We start from the raw sequence: 21,242 nt of genomic DNA, 5'->3' as shown, positions 1-21,242 counted from the left end.
CTGGTGCAGCACACTCTTCTGTACGCTGTCCCTGCCGTGTCACTGTGTGTATCCTGCCTGGTGCAGCACACTCTTCTGTACGCTGTCCCTGCCGGGTCACTGTGTGTATCCTGCCTGGTGCAGCACACTCTTCTGTACGCTGTCCCTGCCGTGTCACTGTGTGTATCCTGCCTGGTGCAGCACACTCTTCTGCACACTGTCCCTGCCGTCTCCTTGCCGGGTCACTGTGTGTATCCTGCCTGGTGCAGCACACTCTTCTGCACGCTGTCCCTGCCGTCTCCCTGCCGGGTCACTGTGTGTATCCCGCCTGGGGCAGCACACTCTTCTGCACGCTGACAGACAGGTTCTGATTTCCGTACGTCTGTCTGTATTATACACTTTCCATCCCTCTACTCTACTGGTGATTTTATTCTTGACTAGTTAAAGCATATGAGAATGACGTAACCAGGACTGGATTATATTAGGAGGGCGGCCGCTTCTCACACAGGTGCTGCCGGGTTTCTGGAATTCCTGCTGCTGGGAGCCGGGGCTCTGTCATGCTGAGTGAGTGTGTGTGTGTGTGTGTGTGTGTGTGTGTGTGTGTGTGTGTGTATAGAGTTAACCTTTTATAAATATAGATGCTGTATATGTGTAATGGGCAGGCTATAATGATGCTGCACTATATACACCAGTATTGGCACGTGTAAGCTCACCAATTCCCACACCGCTCCCGCCCAGTCTGGAGGTTGAGGACACCAGTAGCCACCAGCATCTGGCCGGTGGGGTCTGGGCAGGGCCTGTGTGGGAGGGGTGAGCACAGGACCCGCCCCTCCATTGGTGCACGGTGTGTATATAAAGCATTTGAGTCAGTTATCTGCCTCCCTGTCACACGCATCACCTGCCGCCCCAGCACCAACCCCTCCTCCTCCCGGTCATCGCACTGCTCGGGTGTGGTATGGAATGTAGATAGTAACTAGGTCGACAGTGTCTAGGTCGACCACTATTGGTCGACAGGGTCTCTAGATCATCATGGTCTAGGTCGACATGGGTTTTTTAATGTTTTTTTGGTGCCGTTTTCTTCGTAGAGTGACCGGGAACCCCTATTAGTGCACCGTGTCCCCTCCGCTACCGCTTCGCTCGGCACAAGTTACTGTTCCAATCGTAGTTCACGTGGACCGTTAAGTATGAAAAGGTTAAAAAAAAAGATAAAAATCCCGCAAAACTCATTTAGACCTTTTGACCTGTCGACCAATAGTGGTCGACCTAGATAGTGTTGACCTAGTGACCGGATCCCGCACTGCTCACCCCACACAGCGTCTCTCACCTCTTCCTGCCGGACTGAGCCTCCATCTCCCCCCACCGGTAAGTGGCCACTCTGAGCGCTGCAGCTCAGTCTGGTGGTTCCTGCATCCGTTTCCTGGTTACTGCTGCTACTTGTTGCTGAGTCCTGGGATGGCGAGTAACCTGGGGGTGCAGCATAGTACATGGAGGAGGGGGTGCAGCATAGTATATGGAGGAGGGGGTGCAGCATAGTATATGGAGGAGGGGGTGCAGAGTGTGCGGTATATGGAGGAGGGGTTCCCTGTATATAGGGGGCACTGTATGGGGGTAGTGTGTATAGGGGGAGTATTTGGTGGGGGGTGCAGTATACAAAGGGAGTGTGTGTCCGTGTTACACATAGGTGACTATGGGAGACATTTACTAAGCAGTGATAAGAGCGGAGAAGTGAGCCAGTGGAGAAGTTGCCCCATCAACCAATCTGCTGCTCTGTATCATTTTATAGTATGCAAATTATAGATGTTACTTCAGTGCTGATTGGTTGCCATGTGCAACTTCTCCACTGGCTCACTTCTCCGCTCTTATCACTGCTTAATGAATGTCCCCCTAAATTCTCTCCACTGTCCCTATCTGCCCCTATCACTCCACTCTCCCCTGTCCCTATATAACCCAACCCCTCCTCCATCTCTCTCCCCCATGCCCTATCTGCCCCTTCACCCCTCTCTATCCGTTGTCCCTATCTGCCCTACCTCCTACGCTCTCTCTCCATAACCAGCAAGTGTGGGGCAGTCAGATCAGTATTAGTAATAGCGGCAGCAGGGTAGGAGGCTGTAACATCTTGCAGTATTAGTAATAGCGGCAGCAGGGTAGGAGGCTGTAACATCTTGCAGTATTAGTAATAGCGGCAGCAGGGTAGGAGGCTGTAACATCTTGCAGTATTAGTAATAGCGGCAGCAGGGTAGGAGGCTGTAACATCTTGCAGTATTAGTAATAGCGGCAGCAGGGTAGGAGGCTGTAACATCTTGCAGTATTAGTAATAGCGGCAGCAGGGTAGGAGGCTGTAACATCTTGCAGTATTAGTAATAGCGGCAGCAGGGTAGGAGGCTGTAACATCTTGCAGTATTAGTAATAGCGGCAGCAGGGTAGGAGGCTGTAACATCTTGCAGTATTAGTAATAGCGGCAGCAGGGTAGGAGGCTGTAACATCTTGCAGTATTAGTAATAGCGGCAGCAGGGTAGGAGGCTGTAACATCTTGCAGTATTAGTTTCTCTTTGAGCCTGGGATAGACATCGCATCGGGATGGTTTGCAGCCATCAATGGTTTTGTTGCAATGGCAGTATTTTTTACCAATTGAAGGCAGCATTCCGAGGTTTGCCGCCATCGAATGGTAAACATTTGATAGTGTTCCAACGCCCCCCCCTTCCATCCGACCGCGTAGCAGAGGGTTTGCGCATGCGCGGCCACGCTGCAGAGATTCAGACATGCGCAAACAGGGTGTTTTTAAAGCATGCGCGAATCATTTGTTTTTTTGTTTTATGTAATTCTGTTGATGCGATGGTCATTTGCCATTGCATAGAAAGATTCAATGCTTGAAGCCCAGCCATCATTTTATGGTGGGCTTCCAATGTCCATCCCTACTTTGAGCGTTGTCAGCTTCCAGCAGAACCATTTGGTCCATGTGGCGGCCTCTAGTGGCCGGCAGCGCACATAACAGAGGTGAGGAGCAGAGTTGGCGTTTATAATGTAGGATACATTCCTACTTCAGTCTCATTGTGTACCCACGCCTGCTATTAAACCTCCTATAGGCTTGTGAGGGAGTGATGGTCATACACATTCACCTCTCTATGACCCTCCTCTCTGCCTGATGTCACATGTGGTGCAGACACTGATGTGTATAAATGACATTTGTGAATGAGAATAATGGTGTGGTACATGGCTAGGGGGCAGGAGCCTCTGATTCCACATCTCTTCCCTAAATCACCCAGAGTAATCGGGCAGTCTCGTCCGTCCGGCCCATCTCAGGAAAGGACTGGGGCTCTGTATCTGCCCTGGCATATTACTGTACAGTGTGCACGCGCGACAAGGGGGTATGGTCACGGATCACTGGGGCTGGCCTCGCTGCATGCCCCCATCTCTGTATGCCGGAGCAGCTGAGGCTTTTCCAGCCATTGTCTCCGTGTGTGCGGCAGCGAAGCAGAGCGCTGGGAGGCCAGCCCCGATCTCTCTCTGCGTGGCCGGATGGCCCTGCTCAGCGCTGATTCCCGCCTCCTACTCCTGTTTCAAGACTTCGGTTATGGGGTGGGGGTGCATGGGGTTAATTTATAAAGCTCCAGCATGTTACATAGACTTATTATGGGGTGGGTGAGAAGGAGTTAAACGTATACAGCACCTGTAATAAACTGAGGCTGGGTAATTACAGACATACAGGTTATTAGATGAGAGGAATGAAAGCTGCGCACACCTCAGCGCCAGCTTATAGTTCCAGCGGGATGGTGAGCGTAGCGAGCCTGCAAGGGGTTTCGTTGGGCTCGCTGGCATTCTGCTGCCGGGATCCCCAGCGCAGGCCATAACCAACCCGTTCCAGCACATGTGGCGCAGATGGAGGCCCTGGATGCTGCGCGCTTCCCGTCAGGGCGACACATACGGCCTGGTAGCGGACAGCGTCTGCAGCGTGATTGTCTGATCATTTTCACTGAATTATTATCAAACTGGTTTCCGGGCCTGTAATGTGTGTTCCTGTACAGAAACACAGTGTGGGGTGTAAGTGCTGGGCGGCTATGTTATGCCCTGTCCCTTATACAGGCTAATATCCTTATTATCAGGCTTACCATACTATCCCTATACACTCATGAGTTACAGGTTCTCCAGCTGCTAGAAATCAGGTGATATGCTTGAAGTCAGCCAGCCTGTGTGATTCATGAGTGTCCCGGATTAAAGGGATGATATGATAAACCTGCCTTTTATCTGGGTTCTGTTACACTGTCATCAGTAGGAAACAGAGAGCTGGCAGCAGACCTGGTAATTACAGTATTATAGATATGGGAGGACCCGAGAGACAGGAAAAGCCACAAAGTCCATGAACTCAGCATCTTCAGCAGATAAGACAAATCCTCCCCCTCCCACTAATGAGCCCTGTCTGCTACTGGGAACCAGCCTCAGGGACAGGAGATAAGGATTGTTATACTGTGCCCGTGCCCTGGAGGCTGCGTAATGTTATATTGTGCCCGAGCCCTGGAGGCTGCGTAATGTTATATTGTGCCCGAGCCCTGGAGGCTGCGTAATGTTATATTGTGCCTGAGCCCTGGAGGCTGCGTAATGTTATATTGTGCCCGAGCCCTGGAGGCTGCGTAATGTTATATTGTGCCCGAGCCCTGGAGGCTGCGTAATGTTATATTGTGCCCGAGCCCTGGAGGCTGCGTAATGTTATATTGTGCCTGAGCCCTGGAGGCTGCGTAATGTTATATTGTGCCCGAGCCCTGGAGGCTGCGTAATGTTATATTGTGCCCGAGCCCTGGAGGCTGCGTAATGTTATATTGTGCCCGAGCCCTGGAGGCTGCGTAATGTTATATTGTGCCCGAGCCCTGGAGGCTGCGTAATGTTATATTGTGCCCGAGCCCTGGAGGCTGCGTAATGTTATATTGTGCCCGAGCCCTGGAGGCTGCGTAATGTTATATTGTGCCCGAGCCCTGGAGGCTGCGTAATGTTACATTGTGCCCGAGCCCTGGAGGCTGCGTAATGTTATATTGTGCCTGAGCCCTGGAGGCTGCGTAATGTTATATTGTGCCTGAGCCCTGGAGGCTGCGTAATGTTATACTGTGCCCGAGCCCTGGAGGCTGCGCAATGTTATATTGTGCCCGAGCCCTGGAGGCTGCGTAATGTTATATTGTGCCTGAGCCCTGGAGGCTGCGTAATATTATATCGTGCCTGAGCCCTGGAGGCTGCGTAATATTATATCGTGCCTGAGCCCTGGAGGCTGCGTAATATTATATCGTGCCTGAGCCCTGGAGGCTGCGTAATGTTATATTGTGCCTGAGCCCTGGAGGCTGCGTAATGTTATATTGTGCCTGAGCCCTGGAGGCTGCGTAATATTATATCGTGCCTGAGCCCCGGAGGCTGCGTAATGTTATATCGTGCCTGAGCCCCAGAGGCTGCGTAATGTTATATCGTGCCTGAGCCCCGGAGGCTGCGTAATGTTATATCGTGCCTGAGCCCCGGAGGCTGCGTAATGACATATTGTGCCTGAGCCCCGGAGGCTGCGTAATGTTATATTGTGCCTGAGCCCCGGAGGCTGCGTAATGTTATATCGTGCCTGAGCCCCGGAGGCTGCGTAATGTTATATCGTGCCTGAGCCCCAGAGGCTGCGTAATGTTATATCGTGCCTGAGCCCCGGAGGCTGCGTAATGTTATATTGTGCCTGAGCCCCGGAGGCTGCGTAATGACATATTGTGCCTGAGCCCCGGAGGCTGCGTAATGTTATATTGTGCCTGAGCCCCGGAGGCTGCGTAATGTTATATCGTGCCTGAGCCCCGGAGGCTGCGTAATGTTATATCGTGCCTGAGCCCCGGAGGCTGCGTAATGTTATATCGTGCCTGAGCCCCGGAGGCTGCGTAATGTTATATCGTGCCTGAGCCCCGGAGGCTGCGTAATGTTATATCGTGCCTGAGCCCCGGAGGCTGCGTAATGTTATATCGTGCCTGAGCCATAGAAGGATATAATGCTGCCCACGTTCGGCGTCTGTGCGGGGTCACAATGTTGACCCCAGGCTGTGACCTCATAGCAGGGCTGGGATCGCAGGTGCAGCATGGAAGTCTCTGACACCTCCTTCTGCATTGTTTTGGTGGATGAATGTGCTCTGCCGCTTGTGTGTGTCTTTACAGATCCGTCTTCTGCTGAATCCGGCCCATCGTATTTTAGAGCAATGAACATTTTACCTTTACACCTGCATCCATATCCTGTGACCAGCAGAATCGCGCAAAACGCTATTTCATTTTCCCGCTTGCCCAGTGTGTCCAAGCTCCACCCTCTGCCAGCTACTGAAGCAGGGCCTGGTCAGTGACCATTGGGGAACCAGCCGACGTCAACCGGGAGATGTGACTAAGCATACACAGCAGCAGGTGCCCGTGATAGGAGCCTGGTGATGGCAACGAAGTTCCCGCGCAGTGGGTGGAGTCAGTAACTGGTGGTTACTGATGGCAAGAGGGAATCCCCTATTGGTCAGGTCCTGCGAGACCCAAACCCAACGTGTGATTGCTTGGTGCGGGGCTGCGAGGTGCAGAACATACTTTGTCGCGTGGCGCCTCACCTGTGGTTCTCAGGAGGTTGGCACAATTCCAACAAGGTGCCTCATTATGTGATGATTATTTCTTTCTAGTCCCTCCGCCAGCACGACTATCACACAACAGGCTCCGCAAGCAGAGCGTTCTCTCCAGGAACTGCTGTGCCCTGTATCTAGGTCACAGGTGAGGTGGCGGCCGCAGGTCTCCTGGCAGTAATCGGAGTGTAGACATTGGCGTTACGTGTGCTGGCTAGGGCTCATTATGGCAGTAGGTATGTACTATGCTCTCTAGCAATGTGTTGCAGATGACCTCTTTTTCCTCTGTTCTGTTGTCCGGTCACCGTATAGCTTAGAAACAATATCAGCTTTTTAATTGAAGATTTTTTATTTTACATTGTCCTTGCTTCTTGTGTCTGTAACTCGGCATGTCGGCATACTGTGACAGGGGTACAGGTGTCATCGGCTCCCAGAAAACGTGTCAGTTGCCACCCACAAACGCCTTCTTCCTGTCAGTCTCCTTGCGATCGGCCGTGCGAATGTCTATTTACTTGCATTGCCGCTGACTGTTTTATGGTGACATGATGTGAAAGTCCTGTGACTGTAGTAATGGATCTGCAGATGGGTCTCTTGGGAAACCAGCACTTCCCATTATTCTGTACAGGACAGCAGGAAGCCTCCCTTATAACATACTGATGGGCAGGTGGATAGGAGCCAGTGTCTCACAATGACATTTACTTTTTATCTGCAAATATTAATGTAAAGAAGGAAAGTTTTCCCTTGGCCATTGCTTACGACAGCTGTTCCTGGAAGTTACCACTATGGGATAGTATTTCTACAGATACCCGAGCCTGGCGACGTGTAGTATGTGCTGCTAGCGTCGCCTTCTGCATATATACTGTAGCAAGTGACCGATTTATTCCAAGCTTATACATCTGTCATGCCGTCATGTGACTTACCGCGCGCAGCGTACTTTTATTATTAAAGGGTCAGACGTAATCCAGAAAATAAGTATTTGTTGGAAAATACCTTTGCCCTAAGTGAGCAGCGATGTAACGTTTTCCTGGTGATTTATAGGCTGGAAATGGTGATTTCTTGGAGTCTGCGCTCACTTGAGATATAGAGGCAGAATGTTACCTGTATACAGCCTAGCTTCCAGCTGTACCTGGGTGGTTGTGCAGTGTATCATTCTCAGTATCTGTTCTCAGGGGAGAATTCAGTTGTTTTTTTGGACACCTGATGGCGCTATTCAATTGTTGCTCCGATCAGGCGTGACTTCTGCGGGCGCCCATTACTTCTGCTAGCACCCTCCTGAGGTGGCGAAGTGCGTCTTCTGGGCACACAATAAGCATTTTCCTTGTTGCGCCCAATAGCTCCGGTAGGTTTAGCCGCTTTATGTATCTAAGGCCGCTGCATTCGGAAAGAATTTTATATCCCCTGTTCTGTACTAGTCTTTGTTCTGTAGGTTTGTGTTGCTGTACAGTGTAATTCTCGGTACCTGTTCCTAGTCTGTGTGAGTAGACAGCTGCTCAGTACTACTTCTATGGTTCTGTACTAGTCTTTGTTCTGTAGGTTTGTGTTGCTATACAACATAATTCTCAGTATCTGTTCCTAGTCTGTGTGGGTAGACAGCTGCTCAGTACCACTTCTATGGTTCTGTACTAGTCTTTGTTCTGTAGGTTTGTGTTGCTGTACAGTGTAATTCTCAGTACCTGTTCCTAGTCTGTGTGGGTAGACAGCTGCTCAGTACTACTTCTATGGTTCTGTACTAGTCTTTGTTCTGTAGGTTTGTGTTGCTATACAACATAATTCTCAGTATCTGTTCCTAGTCTGTGTGGGTAGACAGCTGCTCAGTACCACTTCTATGGTTCTGTACTAGTCTTTGTTCTGTAGGTTTGTGTTGCTGTACAGTGTAATTCTCAGTACCTGTTCCTAGTCTGTGTGGGTAGACAGCTGCTCAGTACTACTTCTATGGTTCTGTACTAGTCTTTGTTCTGTAGGTGTGTATTGCTGTACAGTGTAATTCTCAGTACATGTTCCTAGTCTGTGTGAGTAGACAGCTGCTCAGTACTACTTCTATGGTTCTGTACTAGTCTTTGTTCTGTAGGTTTGTGTTGCTATACAACATAATTCTCAGTATCTGTTCCTAGTCTGTGTGGGTAGACAGCTGCTCAGTACCACTTCTATGGTTCTGTACTAGTCTTTGTTCTGTAGGTGTGTATTGCTGTACAGTGTAATTCTCAGTACATGTTCCTAGTCTGTGTGGGTAGACAGCTGCTCAGTACCACTTCTAGTGTTCTGTACTAGTTTTTGTTGCTATACAACATAATTCTCAGTATCTGTTGCCAGTCTGTGAGTAGGCAGCAGCTCAGTACCACTTCTAGTGTCCTGTAATAGTCTTTGTTCTGTAGGTTTGTACAGGGTTGGTTCTAAAGCGGAGTGGGAGAAGGGACCTTCTGACATCACTAGGGGGAGGAGCGACGGCCGAACAGGGTACCCGAAAAGTACCCTTGCGGGCTTGCTTCGCTCGCCACCTGATTACTAGAGGTAATAGTTGGTGGCGTGGATAGTAGAGGAACTATTACACTGGCCTAGCTCCTCCCCTTTGTGCTGTTGCTCCTCCCCCTGATGTAAAAGGTCCATTAGACCACTTGAATCTAGCATCTACCGTTTGTACAGTGTAATTCTCAGTATCCGGCATGTACAGATGTAGCCATGCTTGTCTTTGCTGCGATGCGGCATGGCGTGCTGAGCTGTAAGTCTTCATTAATAGTCGCATCGCAGCAAAGATGAGCGTGGCTACAGCTGTGTGCGCTATAAATACCATGCCCCAATTCACGTGTTGTGTCATACTACTAGGCATAAGCTGAACCTATGAACTGTATTTACTAATCCACCAATAATGAGAACTCCCAGCTATAATGATCGCTCTTTCCTTATTTATCTCTGTGGAAAACATGTCCCAGGAGGTGACCTCTGTCACATTGTGTCAGTAAAATGTTTTCGTCTAGTCTCTGGCCACGTGACACCATCTGACCACAGCGTCTCCAGGCACTGACCTGGCTATGCCCGTTCCTCGGGCGCTGTGGAGGCCGCTCTGCGTTTGTACAAAGCAATTCTCAGTGTTTTCCCTCCTGCCTGGTATCTTATGGAATCTCATACAAAACAAAAAGATTAAGGAACTTATGGGCAAGAAAAGGTGAGCATTTAAAAAATACAAATCTGACGGGGAAGCAGAGTCATTTCAGCACTATAAGGAATGTAACAAAATACGCAAAAAGGAAATAAGAGCGGCTAAAGTAGAAACTGAAAAACTAGTAGCAAAGGAAAGCAAAGCGAATCCCAAAAAATTCTTTAAATACATTAATAGCAAGAGATTAAAGAAGGAGAGTATAGGCCCTTTAAAAGACAAGTTGGGAGTCTTAAACAAAAATGATAATTACATAGCGGACACACTAAATGAGTTTTTTTCAACAGTATTTACTAGAGAGGACCCAATTCAGGGACTGACACACAATCTCAATAATGAGAATATCCCACTGATAGGTACTTATTTAAGCAAGGAAGTAGTCTGTGACCGATTAAAACATTTAATGATTAATAAGTCACCAGGTCCCGATGGTATTCACCCAAGGGTTCTAATGGAGCTTCATTCTGAACTTGCAAAACCGCTATTTTTGATCTTTAAGGATTCAGTAATATCAGGTATGGTTCCCAAAGACTGGCGTATAGCGGAAGTAGTGCCTATACTCAAAAAGGGAAGTAAAGCTGAACCAGGTAATTATAGACCAGTTAGTCTTACATCTATAGTGGGGAAAGTATTCTAAGAGATAGTATTCAGAAGTTCCTTGAAGTCAATAAGGTCATTAAAAGGAATCAACATGGGTTTATGAAGGACAGATCCTGTCAAACCAACTTACTTGGCTTTTATGAAACAGTAAGCGCAAACCTAGATCAGGGTAAAGAGGTGGATGTAATCTTTTTAGATTTTGCCAAAGCGTTCGATACTGTACCACACATGAGACTTATCTACAAGAATCAGGGCTAGGAAGCACAATATGCACTTGGGTCAAAAACTGGTTAGATAATAGGGAGCAGCGCGTTGTGGTTAATTGATCTTTTTCAACTTGGACTGAAGTGCTAAGTGGTGTGCCGCAAGGCTCAGTATTAGGACCGCTATTGTTCAATATTTTCATTAACGACCTAACAGAAGGTCTAGAGAGCATGGTGTCAATTTTTGCAGATGATACCAAATTGTGTAAAGTTATAAATGCGGAGGGGGATGCTGAGTCGCTTCAGAATGACTTAGTTAAATTAGAAGCTTGGGCAGCTAAATGGAGAATGCGCTTCAACACAGACAAGTGTAAGGTAATGCACTGTGGTAACAAGAACAAAAATAACACCTACCTTCTAAATGGGGTAAAATTAGGGGATTCTGTACTGGGAAAGGACTTAGGTGTCCTCATAGATAGCAAACTAAGCAGTAGTACCCAAAGTAGGACTGCAGCAAAGAAGGCTAATAAGATATTAGCATGCATAAAACGTGGAATTGTTGCTAGGGACGAGAGTATTATACTCCCGTTATATAAATCACTTGTGAGGCCACACCTTGAAAACCGTGTACAATTCTGGGCACCATATTACAAAAAGGATATCCTGGAGCTAGAAAAGGTTCAAAGGCGGGCGACCAAACTAATTAAGGGTATGGAGACGCTGGAATATGAGGAAAGGCTTGCAAGACTAGGCATGTTTACACTGGAAAAGAGGAGATTAAGAGGGGACATGATCAACATTTACAAATATATAAGGGGACAATATACAGATCTTGCGCAGGACCTGTTTTTGGTTAGATCAACACAGAGGACACGTGGACACTCGCTCAGGTTAGAGGAGAGGAGATTCCACACAATACGGCGTAAAGGCTTTTTTACGGTAAGGACGATACGTGTTTGGAATTCCCTGCCTGAGGGAGTTGTAATGGCAGACTCAGTCAACACCTTTAAGAATGGGTTAGATAAATTCCTAATGGATAAGGATATCCAGGGTTACGGGGCATAGTCACGCACTATGGTTATTATAAAAAAGAGGGGTTAATCGGAACGGCAGTCAGCAACTTCAGTCAAAATTTTATACAAAATAATCGTGCATAGGAGACCACAAATAGGTTGAACCCGATGGACAATTGTCTTTTTTCAACCTTAGATACTATGTTAGGAGAAATCTATAGCATTATGCAGATGTCTCTGTGTCCCTTGCGCGGTTCAGTTTCCCCCCTGCCTGATATCTTATGGAATCTCATACAGTATAAATCTATAGCATTATGCAGATGTCTCTGTGTCCCTCGCGCGGCTCAGTTTCCCTCCTGCCTGGTATCTTATGGAATCTCGTACAGTATAAATCTATAGCATTATGCAGATGTCTCTGTGTCCCTCGCGCGGCTCAGTTTCCCTCCTGCCTGGTATCTTATGGAATCTCATACAGTATAAATCTATAGCATTATGCAGATGTCTGTGTCCCTCGCGCGGCTCAGTTTCCCTCCTGCCTGGTATCTTATGGAATCTCATACAGGAGAAATCTATAGCATTATGCAGATGTCTGTGTCCCTCACGCGGCTCAGTTTCCCTCCTGCCTGGTATCTTATGGAATCTCGTACAGTATAAATCTATAGCATTATGCAGATGTCTCTGTATCCCTCACGCGGCTCAGTTTCCATCCTGCCTGGTATCTCGTACAGTATAAATCTATAGCATTATGCAGATGTCTCTGTGTCCCTCGCGCGGCTCAGTTTCCCTCCTGCCTGGTATCTTATGGAATCTCGTACAGTATAAATCTATAGCATTATGCAGATGTCTCTGTGTCCCTCGCGCGGCTCAGTTTCCCTCCTGCCTGGTATCTTATGGAATCTCGTACAGTATAAATCTATAGCATTATGCAGATGTCTCTGTGTCCCTCGCGCGGCTCAGTTTCCCTCCTGCCTGGTATCTTATGGAATCTCATACAGTATAAATCTATAGCATTATGCAGATGTCTCTGTGTCCCTCGCGCGGCTCAGTTTCCCTCCTGCCTGGTATCTTATGGAATCTCATACAGTATAAATCTATAGCATTATGCAGATGTCTGTGTCCCTCGCGCGGCTCAGTTTCCCTCCTGCCTGGTATCTTATGGAATCTCATACAGGAGAAATCTATAGCATTATGCAGATGTCTGTGTCCCTCACGCGGCTCAGTTTCCCTCCTGCCTGGTATCTTATGGAATCTCGTACAGTATAAATCTATAGCATTATGCAGATGTCTCTGTATCCCTCACGCGGCTCAGTTTCCATCCTGCCTGGTATCTCGTACAGTATAAATCTATAGCATTATGCAGATGTCTCTGTGTCCCTCGCGCGGCTCAGTTTCCCCCCTGCCTGGTATCTTATGGAATCTCGTACAGTATAAATCTATAGCATTATGCAGATGTCTCTGTGTCCCTCGCGCGGCTCAGTTTCCCTCCTGCCTGGTATCTTATGGAATCTCGTACAGTATAAATCTATAGCATTATGCAGATGTCTCTGTGTCCCTCGCGCGGCTCAGTTTCCCTCCTGCCTGGTATCTTATGGAATCTCATACAGTATAAATCTATAGCATTATGCAGATGTCTCTGTGTCCCTCGCGCGGCTCAGTTTCCCTCCTGCCTGGTATCTTATGGAATCTCATACAGTATAAATCTATAGCATTATGCAGATGTCTGTGTCCCTCGCGCGGCTCAGTTTCCCTCCTGCCTGGTATCTTATGGAATCTCATACAGGAGAAATCTATAGCATTATGCAGATGTCTGTGTCCCTCACGCGGCTCAGTTTCCCTCCTGCCTGGTATCTTATGGAATCTCGTACAGTATAAATCTATAGCATTATGCAGATGTCTCTGTATCCCTCACGCGGCTCAGTTTCCATCCTGCCTGGTATCTCGTACAGTATAAATCTATAGCATTATGCAGATGTCTCTGTGTCCCTCGCGCGGCTCAGTTTCCCCCCTGCCTGGTATCTTATGGAATCTCGTACAGTATAAATCTATAGCATTATGCAGATGTCTCTGTGTCCCTCGCGCGGCTCAGTTTCCCTCCTGCCTGGTATCTTATGGAATCTCATACAGGAGAAATCTATAGCATTATGCAGATGTCTCTGTGTCCCTCGCGCGGCTCAGTTTCCCTCCTGCCTGGTATCTTATGGAATCTCATACAGTATAAATCTATAGCATTATGCAGATGTCTGTGTCCCTCACGCGGCTCAGTTTCCCTCCTGCCTGGTATCTTATGGAATCTCGTACAGTATAAATCTATAGCATTATGCAGATGTCTCTATCCCTCACGCGGCTCAGTTTCCATCCTGCCTGGTATCTTATGGAATCTCATACAGTATAAATCTATAGCATTATGCAGATGTCTCTGTGTCCCTCGCGCGGCTCAGTTTCCCCCCTGCCTGGTATCTTATGGAATCTCGTACAGTATAAATCTATAGCATTATGCAGATGTCTCTGTGTCCATCGCGCGGCTCAGTTTCCCTCCAGCCTGGTATCTTATGGAATCTCATACAGTATAAATCTATAGTATTATGCAGATGTCTCTGTGTCCCTCGCGCGGCTCAGTTTCCCTCCTGCCTGGTATCTTATGTTATCTCGTACAGGAGAAATCTGTAGCATTATGCAGATGTCTCTGTGTCCTTCGCGCGGCTCAGTTTCCCTCCTGCCTGGTATCTTATGGAATCTCGTACAGTATAAATCTATAGCATTATGCAGATGTCTCTGTGTCCCTCGCGCGGCTCAGTTTCCCTCCTGCCTGGTATCTTATGGAATATCATACAGGAGAAATCTATAGCATTATGCAGATGTCTCTGTGTCCCTCACGCGGCTCAGTTTCCCTCCTGCCTGGTATCTTATGGAATCTCATACAGTATAAATCTATAGCATTATGCAGATGTCTCTGTATCCCTCGCGCGGCTCAGTTTCCCTCCTGCCTGGTATCTTATGTAATCTCATACAGGAGAAATCTATAGCATTATGCAGATGTCTTTGTGTCTCTCGCGCGGCTCAGTTTCCCTCCTGCCTGGTATCTTATGTAATCTCATACAAGAGAAATCTATAGCATTATGCAGATGTCTCTGTATCCCTCGCGCGGCTCAGTTTCCCTCCTGCCTGGTATCTTATGTAATCTCATACAGGAGAAATCTATAGCATCATGCAGATGTCTTTGTGTCCCTCGCGCGGCTCAGTTTCCCTCCTGCCTGGTATCTTATGTAATCTCATACAGGAGAAATCTATAGCATCATGCAGATGTCTTTGTGTCCCTCGCGCGGCTCAGTTTCCCTCCTGCCTGGTATCTTATGTAATCTCATACAGGAGAAATCTATAGCATTATGCAGATGTCTCTGTATCCCTCGCGCGGCTCAGTTTGCCCCCTGCCTGGTATCTTATGGAATCTCATACAGTATAAATCTATAGCATTATGCAGATGTCTCTGTGTCCCTCGCGCGGCTCAGTTTCCCTCCTGCCTGGTATCTTATGGAATCTCATACAGTATAAATCTATAGCATTATGCAGATGTCTCTGTGTCCCTCGCGCGGTTCAGTTTCCCCCCTGCCTGGTATCTTATGGAATCTCATACAGTATAAATCTATAGCATTATGCAGATGTCTCTGTATCCCTCACGCGGCTCAGTTTCCCTCCTGCCTGGTATCTTATGGAATCTCGTACAGTATAAATCTATAGCATTATGCAGATGTCTCTGTGTCCCTCGCGCGGCTCAGTTTCCCTCCTGCTATCTTATGGAATCTCATACAGTATAAATCTATAGCATCATGCAGATGTCTCTGTGTCCCTCGCGCGGCTCAGTTTCCCTCCTGCCTGTTATCTTATGGAATCTCATACAGTATAAATCTATAGCATTATGCAGATGTCTCTGTGTCCCTCGCGCGGCTCAGTTTCCCCCTGCCTGTTATCTTATGGAATCTCATACAGTATAAATCTATAGCATTATGCAGATGTCTCTATATCCCTCACGCGGCTCAGTTTCCCTCCTGCCTGGTATCTTATGGAATCTCGTACAGTATAAATCTATAGCATTATGCAGATGTCTCTGTATCCCTCACGCGGCTCAGTTTCCCCCCTGCCATCTTATGGAATCTCGTACAGGAGAAATCTATAGCATTATGCAGATGTCTCTGTGTCCCTCGCGCGGCTCAGTTTCCCTCCTGCCTGGTATCTTATGGAATCTCATACAGTATAAATCTATAGTATTATGCAGATGTCTCTGTGTCCCTCGCGCGGCTCAGTTTCCCTCCTTCCTGGTATCTTATGGAATCTCATACAGTATAAATCTATAGCATTATGCAGATGTCTCTGTGTCCCTCACGCGGCTCAGTTTCCCCCCTGCCTGGTATTTTATGGAATCTCATACAGTATAAATCTATAGCATTATGCAGATGTCTGTGTCCGTCACGTGGCTCAGTTTCCTCCCTGCCTGGTATCTTATGGAATCTCATACAGTATAAATCTATAGCATTATGCAGATGTCTCTGTGTCCCTCGCGCGGCTCAGTTTCCCCCCTGCCTGGTATCTTATGGAATCTCATACAGTATAAATCTATAGCATTATGCAGATGTCTCTGTGTCCCTCACGCGGCTCAGTTTCCCTCCTGCCTGGTATCTTATGGAATCTCGTACAGTATAAATCTATAGCATTATGCAGATGTCTCTGTGTCCCTCGCGCGGCTCAGTTTCCCTCCTGCCTGGTATCTTATGGAATCTCGTACAGTATAAATCTATAGCATTATGCAGATGTCTCTGTGTCCCTCACGCGGCTCAGTTTCCCCCCTGCCTGGTATCTTATGGAATCTCATACAGTATAAATCTATAGCATTATGCAGATGTCTGTGTCCCTCACGTGGCTCAGTTTCCTCCCTGCCTGGTATCTTATGGAATCTCATACAGTATAAATCTATAGCATTATGCAGATGTCTCTGTGTCCCTCGCGCGGCTCAGTTTCCTCCCTGCCTGGTATCTTATGGAATCTCATACAGTATAAATCTATAGCATTATGCAGATGTCTCTGTGTCCCTCACGCGGCTCAGTTTCCCTCCTGCCTGGTATCTTATGGAATCTCGTACAGTATAAATCTATAGCATTATGCAGATGTCTCTGTGTCCCTCGCGCGGCTCAGTTTCCCTCCTGCCTGTTATCTTATGGAATCTCATACAGTATAAATCTATAGCATTATGCAGATGTCTCTGTGTCCCTCGCGCGGCTCAGTTTCCCCCTGCCTGTTATCTTATGGAATCTCATACAGTATAAATCTATAGCATTATGCAGATGTCTCTATATCCCTCACGCGGCTCAGTTTCCCTCCTGCCTGGTATCTTATGGAATCTCATACAGTATAAATCTATAGCATTATGCAGATGTCTCTGTGTCCCTCACGCGGCTCAGTTTCCCCCCTGCCTGGTATCTTATGGAATCTCATACAGTATAAATCTATAGCATTATGCAGATGTCTGTGTCCCTCACGTGGCTCAGTTTCCTCCCTGCCTGGTATCTTATGGAATCTCATACAGTATAAATCTATAGCATTATGCAGATGTCTCTGTGTCCCTCGCGCGGCTCAGTTTCCCCCCTGCCTGGTATCTTAGGGAATCTCATACAGTATAAATCTATAGCATTATGCAGATGTCTCTGTGTCCCTCGCGCGGCTCAGTTTCCCTCCTGCCTGGTATCTTATGGAATCTCGTACAGTATAAATCTATAGCATTATGCAGATGTCTCTGTGTCCCTCGCGCGGCTCAGTTTCCCCCTGCCTGTTATCTTATGGAATCTCATACAGTATAAATCTATAGCATTATGCAGATGTCTCTATATCCCTCACGCGGCTCAGTTTCCCTCCTGCCTGGTATCTTATGGAATCTCGTACAGTATAAATCTATAGCATTATGCAGATGTCTCTGTATCCCTCACGCGGCTCAGTTTCCCCCCTGCCTGCTATCTTATGGAATCTCGTACAGGAGAAATCTATAGCATTATGCAGATGTCTCTGTGTCCCTCGCGCGGCTCAGTTTCCCTCCTGCCTGGTATCTTATGGAATCTCATACAGTATAAATCTATAGTATTATGCAGATGTCTCTGTGTCCCTCGCGCGGCTCAGTTTCCCTCCTTCCTGGTATCTTATGGAATCTCATACAGTATAAATCTATAGCATTATGCAGATGTCTCTGTGTCCCTCACGCGGCTCAGTTTCCCCCCTGCCTGGTATCTTATGGAATCTCATACAGTATAAATCTATAGCATTATGCAGATGTCTGTGTCCCTCACGTGGCTCAGTTTCCTCCCTGCCTGGTATCTTATGGAATCTCATACAGTATAAATCTATAGCATTATGCAGATGTCTCTGTGTCCCTCGCGCGGCTCAGTTTCCCCCCTGCCTGGTATCTTATGGAATCTCATACAGTATAAATCTATAGCATTATGCAGATGTCTCTGTGTCCCTCACGCGGCTCAGTTTCCCTCCTGCCTGGTATCTTATGGAATCTCGTACAGTATAAATCTATAGCATTATGCAGATGTCTCTGTGTCCCTCACGTGGCTCAGTTTCCTCCCTGCCTGGTATCTTATGGAATCTCATACAGTATAAATCTATGGCATTATGCAGATGTCTCTGTGTCCCTCGCGCGGCTCAGTTTCCTCCCTGCCTGGTATCTTATGGAATCTCATACAGTATAAATCTATAGCATTATGCAGATGTCTCTGTGTCCCTCACGCGGCTCAGTTTCCCTCCTGCCTGGTATCTTATGGAATCTCGTACAGTATAAATCTATAGCATTATGCAGATGTCTCTGTGTCCCTCGCGCGGCTCAGTTTCCCTCCTGCCTGTTATCTTATGGAATCTCATACAGTATAAATCTATAGCATTATGCAGATGTCTCTGTGTCCCTCGCGCGGCTCAGTTTCCCCCTGCCTGTTATCTTATGGAATCTCATACAGTATAAATCTATAGCATTATGCAGATGTCTCTATATCCCTCACGCGGCTCAGTTTCCCTCCTGCCTGGTATCTTATGGAATCTCATACAGTATAAATCTATAGCATTATGCAGATGTCTCTGTGTCCCTCACGCGGCTCAGTTTCCCCCCTGCCTGGTATCTTAGGGAATCTCATACAGTATAAATCTATAGCATTATGCAGATGTCTCTATATCCCTCACGCGGCTCAGTTTCCCTCCTGCCTGGTATCTTATGGAATCTCATACAGTATAAATCTATAGCATTATGCAGATGTCTCTGTATCCCTCACGCGGCTCAGTTTCCCCCCTGCCTGCTATCTTATGGAATCTCGTACAGGAGAAATCTATAGCATTATGCAGATGTCTCTGTGTCCCTCGCGCGGCTCAGTTTCCCTCCTGCCTGGTATCTTATGGAATCTCATACAGTATAAATCTATAGTATTATGCAGATGTCTCTGTGTCCCTCGCGCGGCTCAGTTTCCCTCCTTCCTGGTATCTTATGGAATCTCATACAGTATAAATCTATAGCATTATGCAGATGTCTCTGTGTCCCTCACGCGGCTCAGTTTCCCCCCTGCCTGGTATCTTATGGAATCTCATACAGTATAAATCTATAGCATTATGCAGATGTCTGTGTCCCTCACGTGGCTCAGTTTCCTCCCTGCCTGGTATCTTATGGAATCTCATACAGTATAAATCTATAGCATTATGCAGATGTCTCTGTGTCCCTCGCGCGGCTCAGTTTCCCCCCTGCCTGGTATCTTATGGAATCTCATACAGTATAAATCTATAGCATTATGCAGATGTCTCTGTGTCCCTCACGCGGCTCAGTTTCCCTCCTGCCTGGTATCTTATGGAATCTCGTACAGTATAAATCTATAGCATTATGCAGATGTCTCTGTGTCCCTCGCGCGGCTCAGTTTCCCTCCTGCCTGGTATCTTATGGAATCTCGTACAGTATAAATCTATAGCATTATGCAGATGTCTCTGTGTCCCTCACGCGGCTCAGTTTCCCCCCTGCCTGGTATCTTATGGAATCTCATACAGTATAAATCTATAGCATTATGCAGATGTCTGTGTCCCTCACGTGGCTCAGTTTCCTCCCTGCCTGGTATCTTATGGAATCTCATACAGTATAAATCTATAGCATTATGCAGATGTCTCTGTGTCCCTCGCGCGGCTCAGTTTCCTCCCTGCCTGGTATCTTATGGAATCTCATACAGTATAAATCTATAGCATTATGCAGATGTCTCTGTGTCCCTCACGCGGCTCAGTTTCCCTCCTGCCTGGTATCTTATGGAATCTCGTACAGTATAAATCTATAGCATTATGCAGATGTCTCTGTGTCCCTCGCGCGGCTCAGTTTCCCTCCTGCCTGTTATCTTATGGAATCTCATACAGTATAAATCTATAGCATTATGCAGATGTCTCTGTGTCCCTCGCGCGGCTCAGTTTCCCCCTGCCTGTTATCTTATGGAATCTCATACAGTATAAATCTATAGCATTATGCAGATGTCTCTATATCCCTCACGCGGCTCAGTTTCCCTCCTGCCTGGTATCTTATGGAATCTCATACAGTATAAATCTATAGCATTATGCAGATGTCTCTGTGTCCCTCACGCGGCTCAGTTTCCCCCCTGCCTGGTATCTTATGGAATCTCATACAGTATAAATCTATAGCATTATGCAGATGTCTGTGTCCCTCACGTGGCTCAGTTTCCTCCCTGCCTGGTATCTTATGGAATCTCATACAGTATAAATCTATAGCATTATGCAGATGTCTCTGTGTCCCTCGCGCGGCTCAGTTTCCCCCCTGCCTGGTATCTTAGGGAATCTCATACAGTATAAATCTATAGCATTATGCAGATGTCTCTGTGTCCCTCGCGCGGCTCAGTTTCCCTCCTGCCTGGTATCTTATGGAATCTCATACAGTATAAATCTATAGCATTATGCAGATGTCTGTGTCCCTCACGTGGCTCAGTTTCCTCCCTGCCTGGTATCTTATGGAATCTCATACAGTATAAATCTATAGCATTATGCAGATGTCTCTGTGTCCCTCGCGCGGCTCAGTTTCCCCCCTGCCTGGTATCTTAGGGAATCTCATACAGTATAAATCTATAGCATTATGCAGATGTCTCTGTGTCCCTCGCGCGGCTCAGTTTCCCTCCTGCCTGGTATCTTATGGAATCTCATACAGGAGAAATCTATAGCATTATGCAGATGTCTCTGTGTCCCTCGCGCGGCTCAGTTTGGTGCAGCTCACAGTAGATATGCAGTATCCGCTCTGTATAGGTTGTTCCATCTTCCATAGCCTTTATCTGTAGTTCTAGAACAGAAGCGGTGGATAATTGTCTCCTCTTCCCCCTTTTCTCTTGCAGCGGCTCAGAATGAGGAACGCACGTGCGCCTACAAGGATCCCATCCAGCAGGACCACAGTGTTAGCGAGAGCCAGATCTCCCCAGAGAACGGAACCGTGGAGTGTTCCAAGGGCAGCACCTGCTTTGGACTATGGGAGAAGACCAGAGACGGGGAAATCAATCTGGTCAAACAAGGCAAGTATATCTCTACAAGCTTTGATAAGTGAAACCCCCGGATCAGGTTGGTCTTGGTGCTGTGACTAGAGCAATGTGTAATGCATGGCAGCGTGTTCTATGTAACGTGTGTCGCGGCTGCGCTGGGATAGTCCTTGTCCA

At 47.4% G+C, this 21,242-nt stretch overlaps 1 protein-coding gene across 1 annotated transcript in view; it reads left to right on the top strand.

Annotated features, from left to right (window-relative positions):
• The window catches only part of BMPR2 (bone morphogenetic protein receptor type 2), a 242,499-nt gene that overhangs the window by 83,654 nt on the left and 137,603 nt on the right, over positions 1-21,242 (top strand). Inside the window, exon 2 of the mRNA XM_063932244.1 lies at positions 20,928-21,101. Coding sequence (XP_063788314.1) covers positions 20,928-21,101 — 174 coding nt within the window. The remainder of the gene's footprint in view (positions 1-20,927; positions 21,102-21,242) is intronic.

Source organism: Pseudophryne corroboree, chromosome 7, assembly GCF_028390025.1.
Source record: "Pseudophryne corroboree isolate aPseCor3 chromosome 7, aPseCor3.hap2, whole genome shotgun sequence".
Classification (NCBI taxonomy): Eukaryota; Metazoa; Chordata; class Amphibia; order Anura; family Myobatrachidae; genus Pseudophryne; species Pseudophryne corroboree.
The sequence above is the reverse complement of the archived record's forward strand: the minus strand, read 5'-3'. Positions and strand labels throughout refer to the sequence as shown.